The 13,014-nt window shown below is 47.1% G+C and overlaps 1 protein-coding gene across 4 annotated transcripts in view; it reads left to right on the top strand.

The window, feature by feature from the left end:
* Nucleotides 1-12,324, top strand: part of DZANK1 (double zinc ribbon and ankyrin repeat domains 1) — a 49,696-nt gene extending 37,372 nt beyond the window's left edge. For 2 of the 4 annotated variants that reach the window (XM_061126419.1, XM_061126417.1), the window contains 4 exons: nt 130-210; nt 893-1,020; nt 10,775-10,849; nt 11,273-12,324. In XM_061126419.1, coding sequence (XP_060982402.1) covers nt 130-210; nt 893-1,020; nt 10,775-10,849; nt 11,273-11,396 — 408 coding nt within the window. In that variant the 3' untranslated portion in view covers nt 11,397-12,324. Of the gene's footprint in view, nt 1-129; nt 211-892; nt 1,021-10,132; nt 10,202-10,774; nt 10,850-11,272 lie in introns of all 4 variants that reach the window. The other 2 variants (XR_009690049.1, XM_061126418.1) reach the window with 2 other exon arrangements.
* The last annotated feature ends 690 nt before the right edge of the window (nt 12,325-13,014 follow it).

The following is a 13,014-nucleotide window of genomic DNA, read 5'->3' as shown; positions in this document are numbered from 1 at the left end:
CACCTGTCTCTGGGACCAAATGTAACCCAGAGAGGAGACATTTGACCTGAGAGTTGAGCTGGGCCATTGGGACTTGCCAGTAAAAATACTCCGCGGCCGCACAAATGACCAACTTCTCTGCTCCTGCAGCCTGAAGACAGGCTTCTGCTGAAGGAGGTTGGACCCACAGGAGAGGGAAGAGCATCTGTGATGGAGCAGCTGCTGGATGAGGTGAGGACAGCCGGCCTTCTGCCCCATCTCGGGCACACGCACAGAACTGATTAATCAGAAATTGTCCAGGCAGCGGGCCCAGCGGCTAGTCAAAACCTACACAGTAGGGACTTCCGCAGTGGTCCAGTGGTTAAGACTTCTCCTTCCAATGCAGGGGGTGCAGGTTCCATCCCTGGTGGGGGAGCTAAGATCCCACATGTCTTGTGACCCAAAATCCAAAACATAAAACAGAAGCAATATTGTAATGAATTCAATAAAGTCTTTAAAAAAATGATCCACATTAAAAAAAAAACCACTTCACACTGTTACCTGTTGCTAATTTTTATAGCAAAAAAAAAAAAAAAATAGGCTGAAAAGTGCACAGGAACCCCAATAACTTGCAGGCTCGGGGACAGAACCCGTGCTCTGTGACCCTGTGCGAGCTTCCTATGTCCTGAAGAAGCAGAGTGGTCTCTCTGGGGGCGCCTCCTGCTGGGTGGGGGGCGGGGGTGGGAGGGACAGGAACTCGAGTCTATCACCCATGTGACGCGGCAGCTCTGTCTTCAGAACTGGTCCTGGGCTGCCTGCTCCTCTCTCCTGAGCTAAGCAGTTTACTTCTCTCAGGGACTTGCTACTAGGAGGGCAGGCGGGTGCCACGGCACACAGGTTCTTGTGCGAGTTTGTCCCTTTCCCCACGTGGCAGGGAGCCGACCCCAACTGCAGTGACAACCAAGACCGGCCCGTCCTGAGCCTGGCTGCCATGAACCAACACCACGAAGCCATCCCGGTTCTCGTGCAGAGAGGAGCGGACGTGGACCAGCAGTGGGGCCCGTAAGTGAGACGCGAGGAGGGGAGAGTGCTGGGTGAGGTCGCAGCCAGCGGGGGGCTGGCGGGGCTCCACTGTACGTCTACATGCCCACCCCATTCAACCTCAGTCACTTAAGGACCATTTCAACCCACTGTGGCCTGAATGAGAGACTTGACTGTTGTCTGTTTTCCAAATCTGGGTAAAACAAAGGTTTTTAAACCGATCATTGGATCATCTTTTAGTGGCTTTTATAAATGATGATCCAGTTTGTTAGCTCATGAATTTATTTATATCTGTGGGGCCACAAATCCTTAGTCCTTGGGTGCTAAGCCAAGTTTTCATCATGATCTGAAATGGTGAGAGTGTTCCCCATGGAAATGTACTCGTGAAGTTACTGCAGAAAGAAAACCTTGTCCTGGCATCTCCGGATACTAACAGCACTGGGAGGAAGCTGAGTTGAGCACCTCATCTCCTGGGGCCTCGGTGTCCCCAGCCAAGAAACAGGACAGAGAGACCCCCAGAGACATGGGATGGTTACTTACCTGCCTCTCAAGCCGCCCGGCCTGGTGACTCTGTTGTTCTCTTGCAAATCACTTTGGAAACTGGGGTGGATGGTGTTTTGAGTCCAGGGCCTCGCTGTTAACAGCTCACATCCCACTGCCCTGATCGCAGATCAGCCATTCGGCCTCCCTCGCTATTGCTGAGACCAGGTGGGGTCCCTCTAAGAATTGTGCCTCTGAGGATGGCAAGGAGCACAGGGGATGAAAATTCAGTAGCTTCACTTCTGTCTTCCTCTGTTTCAAAATGTCCTCTAGCCTTTTTATTCAAAATCCCTCAATTTTTCTATGTATGTTTTCAAAGGTTTCTGTCCAATAGGACCCCATGTCAGTAGACAGGACCCCTTTTTAGTTTCACTTTATAGCAGAATGTTTGGGATGTGGGTGAATGCATTTGATGCCTGGAATTTACTTTCTCAGGTTTTCTGACTGCTCTCATGCGTCATACCTTGTAAGTTTCTTCATTTACCTATACTTACATTATCATTATTAATAGAAATAATGCCACCTTGTTTTGTGTTAAGGTGTACTTTATATTTGTATAATTCCAACAAGGACTTTTTTGGGGGGTTGCAGTGAGTCTTTGTTGCTGTGCGGGCTTTCTCTGGTTGTGGCGAGTGGGAGTTACTCTTCGTTGCGGTGCGTGGGCTCCTCACATGGTGGCCCTCTTGTTGGGGAGCACAGGCTCTAGGCACGGATGCTCAGTAGCTGTGGCACACCGGCTTAGTTGCCCCACGGCATGTGGGATCTTCCTGGACCAGGGATCCAGCCTGTGTCCCCTACATTGGCAGGCAGATTCTTATCCACTGTACCACCACAGCAGTCCAAGACAAGGATTTTTAAATTGCATCTAAGAATGTTTGTGGTTTGAAAGATTTACAAAAATCTCTCAAGCATGTTTTGAATCGGTGCTTAAGTGCAATGAGTCTTGACTTTATGAAGAGTCCAACTAAGAGCATAAAACTAATCTGGACATGGATCAGAGGACCTGTTTCTCTTTGGTCTCCTCAGTTCCCATTCTTGCTTTATTGTCATTCTGTAAACTGACATCTTACCCATGGGTGATCTCCTTGCATTTCTACTAAGTCTAGCTCGCAGCTGTATGGTCTGGCTGAGTGTATGTAACAGCCCTTTTTCACTTCCCCCTGCGTTGTCTGAGTTACTGTTTAACAGTTTATGGGTCATGTAGGATGGGGTTTGGAAAACAGATCTTTCCACCAAGAGCCAATTCTGCTAAGACTGGCTAGTATTCGCTAGTTCGAAGTGTTTGGGCCTGAGCCTGGACATGAGCTTAAGGCTGCACTGAGATCTTTAGGCACAAGCCCCTCGGAGATCTGACTTTCTTTTAGAAGAGGCCCTTTACAAACAAGGACTCACATGCTCTTTCCCACCCCGAGCTGGTTGAGCTGATGGAGAGGTTGCCCAGGTGGTCTCTACAGAAGTAACCTCTATCAAGCAGCCTGGCAGGCAGTAGAAAGCCCCTCCCTAGGATTTCTGGCTCCCCAGTTTGTATCTTTCATACCAGAATAAACTCATACTCAGCAGAAAGGGGATCTTGTTGTTCAGTCTCTCAGTCATGTCCGACTTTTTGCGACCCCATGGACTGCAGCACGTCAGGCTTCCCTGTCCTTCACCATCTCCTGGACAGAAAGTGGATGGCCAAGGAGTAATACACATCTGCCACCAAAGCTGATACCTCTTGCCAGCAAACTTTAGAAGCACAAATGCAAGGCCTCACGAGGAGAGGGACATGGAAACGTGGTTTGCTTTTAGGCGGGAGCTGGGCTTCTTCACAGTTTCAAACTGTGAACAGTTTCAAACTTCGCTCTTCTGAGCTCTGCCCCAGGAGGCAGGTAAGGCAAATGCAGCTATCAGTGTATTGAGAGGTTCATTGTGGAGATGTATTGTTAGATAATTCAGGATTTACGCACAGAGAGTGTGCCTTGATTCACTGAGATACCTAGATCGGGGTAAACAGTTTGCGTTGCCGTGCATTGGTAGAAAAGTGTCTTTATGATACAAATTCACAGAGTACCACGGTATGCTTGCCCTGCAAAACTGTGTTCTGGAAGGTCTGATATGACGATGACTAGCTACTCGGAGGAGCAAACTCACAGCTTGATGTTCGGACACGAGGGTGTGTTCCATCTCATGCTCTCGCTGTGTTGGAGTCAGTTTGTCTGAGGAGCAGAGTATACAATGAAGATTTACCGTTTCCCCAAATGAACTGTGGTTACGCGGGAAATATCAGTTACTAACCTGGAAAATGTAGCCATCAGCAACCCGGCCCCCCTCACCCCCACAACACCTTCATTCAGTAAACTGAACACCCTCTGCTCTCAGTCTGGGGAGAGCTCTGAAGGCAGGAGGTCAGGAGTCTACTTAGGAGATGCCGTGACCCTGTGACTAAATAAGTTCAAATGGGAAATGCATGATGAACCCCCCCAGAACCCAAGGGTGTGAAGTGACGGGTAAGCCTTCTACCACCAGGGAGGCGGGAAGAGTGAAGGACAAGGAGGAGGCTGGTGTGACCGAGACCTCCGTGGTCAGGCTCTCAGCATGCTGTACACCCCCACCCTGAATTTGTAACTGGGTGGTCTCAGCTCCCCGAGAGAGGAACAAGCACTGTGTCGCATGTGACCTGGTGGCCGTGGCACCTTTAAGGGCACCAGGAGGCACCCACACGTGTGTGGAGTAAACAAATAATTCAAGTGTCTTAGAGCCCAGGAGATGTGATCTGAAAGACCTCATGAGAAACATACACTTTGAAGGTGACCCCTGGGAATTTTGCTAACAGTGAGGGGAAGAGGAAGAGGTAGTCTTCTGTGGTGATGTAACAGTTTGGAGGCAGGAGAGAGCAAAATGTGGAGAAAATGAGCATATTCTTCTCATCTGTCAAATGAGGGTGATTGTGCTCACATCATAGAGTTAGTGGAGGATGAAATGAGTGTTTCGAGGTGCCCCTGAGGAGCCTAACGATTGGACTCTAGTGGTAGCAATCATGATGCCGTGGTAATGAAAAGGTGGGTTGTTAGGATTTGAGTGGAAAGTGTCAACTGCTCAATGATGGACAGTGCATAAGATGGGGATGAGAGGGGCCAGGGAGAATAGCCCAGAAAGGTGTTAGCACTGGGTTTAAGTTCTGAATTCTTCTGTTTCTGTTAAGAGATGTCGCCAAGCCCTCCCAGCTCCACATTTTCACGTTAAGGAAAGGGCATGTGTATTTTTTTAATGCCCCAAGCTCTAAGCAGATGAACTTCATAAGTGCTTCTCATACTGTAACATGTATGTGAATCATCCAAGGACCTTGTTCAAATGCACATTCGGTAGATCTGGATGTGGCCAGGGCTGAGATCCTGCATCTCTAACAAGCTCTGAGGAGAGGCCAGTGGTCCAGGTGCCACCATCTAAGTAGCAGGGATCAAAGCCCATTCTTACAAACACCAAGATGTTAAGAGATGGCCCAGCATGGCCCTTGGTAAGGAGATGGCCTCACAGTGCTGTTGGACATGGGATTTTCCCCATGCCTCACAGGTCAGTGATGTTGATCTGCTCAAACGAATAATAATATCACCACCACCACCAACAGCAATATGAAGGCTGATCCCCAAATCTTAGTTGCCAGGAGAAACTATGCCTCAAACCAAAGGCAGATCTTTGGAAAGCCGTGGGAATTCGGGTGTAAGGCACACAGCCATTCTCACTTCCTGCCTCTCGAGAAAGATGAGGAGGAACTAGCCAATCACACCACCCAGATTTACTCAGGACCAGGGTCCTTGGCCAGGTAAGCTGGCAGAACATACATGAATGCTAAGATCTAAAATTAGATGAGACCTGAAACCACTGGGGTGGCTTGGTGCTGAGGGTTCTGCTGCAGCAAAAACCAGTTGAAAGTGCTAAGTTTCTTCCTTTCTGGAAAACGGAAAGTCTTACCACCTGGACAGTTCTGACTCTGGAGCCAAAATCAGGCAGGGGCTTCCCTGCACCCACCGTTGGAGGCAGAGGTTCATAGACATGTGTACCTGCAATTCTTGCAAGTCATGTGGGTCTCAGTCTAGGAGGCAACACTCCTTCCCCAAGTTTGTCTGTCTGTTCATTCTCTTCATTGGTATATTCATTTCACTAGTGGTTTCTGGGCACCTACTTTGTGCTGGTCAGCATTCTAGGCAGTGGACACACAGCAGTGATGGAGACAGACCCCTCCCTCATGGAGCTCAGAGTGTAGTGGAGGAGACAGACAATAAATAAGTAAGCAGATGAATGAGTCATGTCAGAGAATGCTAAGTGCTGCAAGGAAAATAAAGCCAGGTAAGAGAGTTGAGCATGGTGTGGTCAGGAGAGGCCCCCACCATGCCCCAGGACCAGAGCAGAGGCTCCCAAAGTTAGTCTGGGACAGGCTTGCTTCAGGTACAGAGCGGCATGGGAGGTTTATTTACCAGTTTCATCATTTCTGGACCTGTCCTAGTGACATTGTCTTATTTATGACTGGGCTGGCAGAAAGGTTTCTTAAACTGTGTATGATTGCTGAAAACAATCCATACACACCAAGTAACTTTTCAGTTGTATCAGAATAAGATGTGGACATGACTGAAGAAAACCACATCCTGTGAAAGAGCTTGGCAGGTCTCTGCTACCTTCACCTCTTCATCCACAGTTCTGTCTTCAAGGACAACTAGTGCAAATATTTTAAAGTTCTCCAGGGAGTCAGCTATATCTCTGTCACTAAACAGTACACTTAAATGGGTCATTCCTGATCTAGCATGCTCAGATAGCATCTGTTGATTCCTGCTATGATAAATGGTAATTACACTTGCTGACCCCACCATCACGTTTTGATCATTCTGTTACTGTTTTTGGTTCTTTATTAATTACTGTGAAAATAACAATGATAGTCCTGAACTCCTCTACATTGATTGTCATCTTTCAATGATATCGCTTGACTGACCTGTGTACTGAGAAGTGTGTACAAGTATGTATTAGTGCTCTATACTTTCACCTCTGTCTTTCCTTCCCCTTCCATCTCACAACTTCTGTTAGTCAATGCTTACTTTTTACAACACTAATCACAGTTGTGTTTACTTGTGTTAACATAATTAAGACATCCATTCTTCATCCATAGGTTGATTCCAATGGTTGAAAAGTATGAAAAGTAATTGCATTATAATAGCTACATAAATATCATTCATTGCTATATTCTGATTACATTTTATTGTTTGTTGGTTCAGGAAAAGAACAACACTTAGGCCAGTGAAAGTAAAATTTTCTTACCAGAAATGTCAAATGGATTCTCCTTACACACCACAAATTATTCAAAATCAGGCCACATTTTGGCTTTGTTTTGTTTTTTTCACAATCCATGACTAACTTGTACATGTTTTGTGTATCTTTGATTCCCTTGGACTTTCTGACTGCCTTTGTTTTTTTCTGGTTTGAAAGAGAACACACATTCACCACATCTGTACTCTTATCTGGTTTCTTACTTTTTCAGTGCTTTTTCTCTTAGAGGCTTTCTTCTTGGAGTATACTTACTGGTCAGATTTTGCCTGACAGCTCTCTGGCCTTGCTGCATAGTGGTCATCATGGCATTTCTTTTCACTGGAATTCCCCTGTAAATTGTTCACTCTTTCCTCTTTCTTGGTTTTGACCCTTGTCAGGCTGGAGTGTGGGTTTAGGTAACCTCTTCAGAAAGGGTATGTAGAAAAAACTTTTGAGTCCTTGAATGTCAAGAATGACTTTCTTTTGTCTTCACTCTTGACTAATAATCTTGATATTAATTTCTGCGTTCAAAATGATTTTCCTCAAGTCTTAGTAAGCCTTGTTCTGATGATTTCTAGCATCCAGCATAGCCCATGCAAATGCTACAGCAAATTCTTATTTGTGACCTGTTTGTTCCTCCTGGAAGCATTTATCACTGATGTTCTGAGATTTCACATGGGTATTTTTTTTGATGTACTATTTTTCATTCATCCAGGTGACCCTTTCAGTCTGGGAAGTCATGTGTCTTTTCAGGGGAAGTTTCTTCTATTTTTTCTATTCTCTAAAATTCTTATGAGTTAGATGGTGGGCCTCTTGAATTGACCCCTTCTATCTGTCTTTTTAAATTTCTTTCTCCATATTTTTCATCTCCCTTTTTCTCTCTGTTTTAAGAGGTTTTCTTGGCTCTCTTGCTAACTACTCTTTATTTCAACAGTCAGCTTTTTTATTTTCTCAGTTCAGTTCAGTTCAGTCGCTCAGTTGTGTCCAACTCTTTGTGACCCCATGGACTGCAGCATGCCAGGCTTCCCGGTCTGTCATCAACTCCTGGAGCTTGCTCAAACTCATGTCCATCCAGTCAGTGATGCCATCCAATCATCTCATCCTCTGTCGTCCCCTTCTCCTCCTGCCTTCAATCTTTCCCAGCATCACAGTCTTTTCTAATGAGTCAGTTCTTCGCATCAGGTGGCCAAAGTATTGGAGTTTCAGCTTCAGCATCAGTCCTTCCAATGAATATTCAGGACTGATTTCCCTTAGGATTGATTGGTTGCCTCTCCATGCAGTCCAAGGGGCTCTCAAGAGTCTTCTCCAATACCATAGTTCAAAAGAATTAATTCTTTGGTGGTCAGCTTTCTTTATGGTTCAACTCTTAACATCCATACATGACTACTGGAAAAACCATTACTTTGACTAGATGAATCTTTGTTGGCAAAGTAATGTCTCTGCTTTTTAACATGCTGTCTAGGTTGGTCATAGCTTTTCTTCCAAGGAGCAAGTGTCTTTTAATTTCATGGCTGCAGTCACTGTCTGCAGTGATTTTGGAGCCCAAGAAAATAAAGTCTGTCACTGTTTCCATTGTTTTCCATCTATTTGCGTGAAGTGGTGGGACTGGATGCCATGATCTTAGTTTTCTGAATGTTGAGTTTTAATATTTTCACTTTTTAACATTTTCACTCTCCTCTTTCACTTTCATCAGGAGGCTCTTTAGTTCTTTGCTTTCTGCCATAAAGGTGGTGTCATCTGCACATCTGAGGTTATTGATATTTCTCCCAGCAATCTTGATTCCAGCTTGTGCTTCATCCAGCCCAGCATTTTGCATGATATACTCTGCATATAAGTTAAATAAGCAGGGTGACCGTATACAACCCTGACATACTCCTTTCCCTATTTGGAACCAGTCTGTTGTTCCAGGAGAAGGCAATGGCAACCCACTCCAGTACTCTTGCCTGGAAAATCCCATGGATGGAGGAGCCTAGTGGGCTGCATTCCATGGGGTTGCTAAGAGTCGGACACAACTCAGCGACTTCACTTTCACTTTTCACTTTCATGCATTGGAGAAGGAAATGGCAACCCACTCCAGTGTTCTTGCCTGGAGAATCCCAGGGACGGGGGAGCCTGGTGGGCTGCCGTCTGTGGGGTTGCACAGAGTCGGACACGACTGAAGTGACTTAGCAGCAGCAGCAGCTGTTCCATTTCCAGTTCTAACTGTTGCGTCTTGACCTGCATACAGATTTCTCAGGAGGCAGGTAAGGTGGTCTGGTATTCCCATCTCTTTAAGAATTTTCCACAGTTTGTTGTGATGCACACAGTCAAAGGCTTTGGCCTAGTCAATAGAGCAGAAGCAGATGTTTTTCTGGAACTCTCTCACTTTTTCTGTGATCCAGCGGGTGTTGGCAATTTGATCTCTGGTTCCTCTGCCTTTTTAAAATCCAGTTTGAACATCTGGAAGTTCACAGTTTACATACTGTTGAAGCCTGGCTTGGAGAATTTTGAGCATTTATCTGCTAGTGTGTGAGTTGAGAGCAATTGTGTGATTGTTTGAACATTCTTTGGCATTGCCTTTCTTTGGGATTGGAATGAAAACTGACCTTTTCTTCTTGACCTGCATACAGATTTCTCAGGAGGCAAGTAAGGTGGTCTGGTATTCCCATCTCTTTAAGAATTTTCCACAGTTTGTGGTGATCCACACAGTCAGAGGCTTTGGCATAGTCAATAAAGCAGAAGTAGATGTTTTTCTGGAACTCTCTTGCTTTTTCAATGATCCAGCGGGTGTTGGCAATTTGATTTCTGGTTCCTCTGCCTTTTCTAAATCCAGCTTGAACATCTGGAACTTTACTTTCTAAGAGAGCCTTTTGGTTCTGATTGCTTCTTCTTCACAGCCTCTGTTTTTGTCTTCAGTCATTTTAAATTTCTTATGTTTGTGTGTCTTGGTTTTCTCTTTGATGCTGCCAGTTTTTCTCAGATGTGCACCATTGTTTATCATCCATTCAGGTTTGCGAATGGGAAATGGGCTAGGTGGGTGGGAATTCTGTGTATATAGCAGGAGCTTATCAAATGAGGGGGGCTTGGCGAGTCTGTGAAGCTGCTCTCAGACTGGGACAAGTGGAAGGCTTCCCTCTGGGCATGGGAGTTGTTGACCTGGTTCTCACCAGAGGCTGCATGTATCATCTTCACAAAAGAGGCCACCACACTTTTTCTCCACTGGGATAAGTTTATGGCTGCAGATACACCTGCATGTGCAGGGGACAGGGTGGTGGTGTCGAGGGAAGGACCAGGGGCCAGGAGAATGCAGACCTTCAGCTGCTCATCTCATTTCTGTCTCCAGCCATGACTCCCACCTTCCATCACTCCTGCCACCTCTGATCAGGAGCCTTTCGTGAGTTCTGGAATGCAGGTACCACCCCTTCCTCCACTGTGGCATCCACTGCTCCCTCACTGGGCCAAGCTGACGAGGCAACGTGGAGAGACAGTCTGGCACATAGCAAAATATGCTGTCTGACCTCTCAGGCCTGCCCTCGGGGCTCTAAGACTAGTATTTGTTTTCATATCACACAAGCCACACTCACTGAAGCTAGGGTCATTGTCCCCACACAAGAACAGGAGCCTCAGCCCTGAAAGGTTATTGTCATATGGACAGTCGCCAGGATTCAAGCCAAGAGTGAGACCATGTCCCACACATTCCACAAACTCTTGCAGGAAATACACTAACATAGTGTTTATTAGTATAAACTGACTATAAACCAGATCCTTGTGGGATTTCTCACTTTAAAACTTTTTCTCTGATATCAAAGCTTACCCTGCTAATCTTCCAAAGAAAGGAGCAGAAAGGAAAGAGTCAAGAGATTTTCCTGGGTTAGTTAAGTAGGTCATGGGTGAAACCAAGGCCCCATTGGTTGCCTGCTCCCTCTCCAGTCTCTCAAGGATGCTAACCAAGGATTTAGCCAGGGATTTTTTCCCACCCAAACAGGCTGCAAAATACAGCTCTTCATGAAGCAACTCAGCTTGGCCGGGCAGGAAGGGAGTGCATCGCTGCCTTACTGGGGTATGTTCCTTGGCCTCTGGGGGACACTCCAACTGCCACAGTGATCCCCTTGTTGGTCTGTGAGGATTTCAGGGGGTCCTGGCACCCAAACAGCTGACCCAGTGAATGGGGGCCACCATCCCACCACGGCTCCCAAGGCACTAAGAGCTTTTCAAAGCACAATGAAAATGCTGCCCCCCTTAAATCCACCTGGTTGTGGGTTGTGGAGGCTATGGGAACCCTCTGTTGGGACTGGCATTGGACGTGTGAGATCACAGAGCCCGTCAGAAGGGCTCAGGGTAGAGCTGCCTTTGAGGGCTGGGTCATGGTGGCCTCTCGCGGGAAGTTTGGGACGGGGGCCCAGGAGCCCCAGCAGCAGGGAGGAGTCAGGCCCTGAGGCTCAGGGACCGGAATCTGTCAGCTCACCCCCATTTTCCTTCGCAGATGCAACGCCAGCGTCCAGAAGAAGAACGCGAGAGGCCAGACAGCGTATGACCTGGCCCTGGAAACTGGGGACGAGCCCGTCACCTCACTCTTTGCTGCTAAGCTAGGCCTGGATGAACGCTAAGCCCAAGGGCCCCACAGGCATCATTCAGAGAAGTTACCCAGCTCCGGCTGTGCTGTGTTCACTTCCTTCCAAATGCATATTAGAGATTTGGAAATCGAGCTTGAGAGCCACTCATAAGATTTTAAAAAATTATGTGACAGTGTAAGCCACCCATGCCCACACTCCCTGAGTATTTCCCCAAACGCCCTGGATCCTGATGAACGTAGTGTACACTAGTGGTGTGTTGCTGCTTGTCTTCGAATTTGCTCTTGAATCTTAATTTATTTCTCAGTAGACAGTAATTGCATACTGTTGTTGTTCAGTCTTTAAGTCATGTCCAACTCTTTGTGACCCAGTGGACTGTAGCATGCCAGGTTCCTCCGTCCTTCACTCTCTCCTGGAGTTGACTCAAATTCACGTCCCTTGAGTCGGTGATGCTATCTCCCCACCTCATCCTCTGCCACCCCCTTCTCCTTTTGCCTTCAATCTTTCCCAGTCTTTTCCAATAATTGCATATGGTTCTAAGCAAAGAAGTGTAAAATCTCATGTAGTGAAGAGTCTCCCTCCCATCCCCGCCCCACGACCACTCACGTTCCCCCTCAGACCACCAGTGACCTACGTGTCAGTTGTGTGATTCCAGAAGTAGCGTAGGATTATATAAGCAAGTGTATGTCGTATGTGTATGTGTTTGTGTAGAGTACACGTAAACGTAAGTGAAAGTAACACACCTATATTCTGTCCGCTCTTCTAAGACAAATAGTGGGAAACCACATACTGCTCTGCATGTTATTTGCTTAATATATCTAGTAAATTGGTTCCAAATTAGTGCATAAAGATTGAGCTTATTAGAATCTTTCCCTATGAAGCTGAACTCATCAATATTTGTATTGTTATGGCTTGTTCTCTGGTTGACAGGTAAGCTTCAAATAAACCAGTTACAGAAATGTGAAACTTTGATTCATTCTTTTTTTTTAGATCATCGTCTCAATCTTCATGCTAACGTGCTGATGTTGCCATCACGGAGTCTCAAAATTGTTTCTGTTAACCTCTGAAAATGGGATATTCATTAACTTAGAATAGTTAATTCGTGACCATAAGTGATAGACCCTGTCGGGGTGGCTGCTGGCATCGCCACCTGCACTTCCTTTCCCAGGGTGGATGCCTGTCCGCAGGGGGACGGGTGCAGGGTCAGACAGGAGCCCTGGTGGGGTTGTGGGCTTGGACGGCGGTGACCCTGGCTCCCAGGTCAGAGGCCCAGTGGCCACATAAAGGGCACAGGGGACAGGGGACTCAAGTGAACCCCCGACCTGTCTCCCTCCCCCTCACATTTTTCAGGAGAGCCGGAGCCCCTCACAGGGGAGCCTGTTCAGGGCAGGGCCTTCTAGAGACGGGTACTGAGACACTTTGGGGCAGAAGAGGGTGGGTGTTCACTGGGGACCAACCCCTGTGAGAGGAGGAGGCGGGGTGGGGCAGGGGGCGCTGCTGGTGGCCATGCACACACACCCACCTACCCACACCCCCACCCAACCGCCCCCCGGCCGCCTCCTCCCAGGCTGCTCTAGTGGCCTCCCCACAAGGCAGGCGGCCGACGGCTTCCCCTCAAGGAAAGGTCCCAGAGGGTGAAGCCGGGTCAACTGTT

This window comes from Dama dama, chromosome 23, assembly GCF_033118175.1.
Source record: "Dama dama isolate Ldn47 chromosome 23, ASM3311817v1, whole genome shotgun sequence".
Classification (NCBI taxonomy): domain Eukaryota; kingdom Metazoa; phylum Chordata; class Mammalia; order Artiodactyla; family Cervidae; genus Dama; species Dama dama.
Note: the sequence above shows the minus strand (reverse complement) of the source record. Positions and strands in the feature narration are given on the sequence as shown.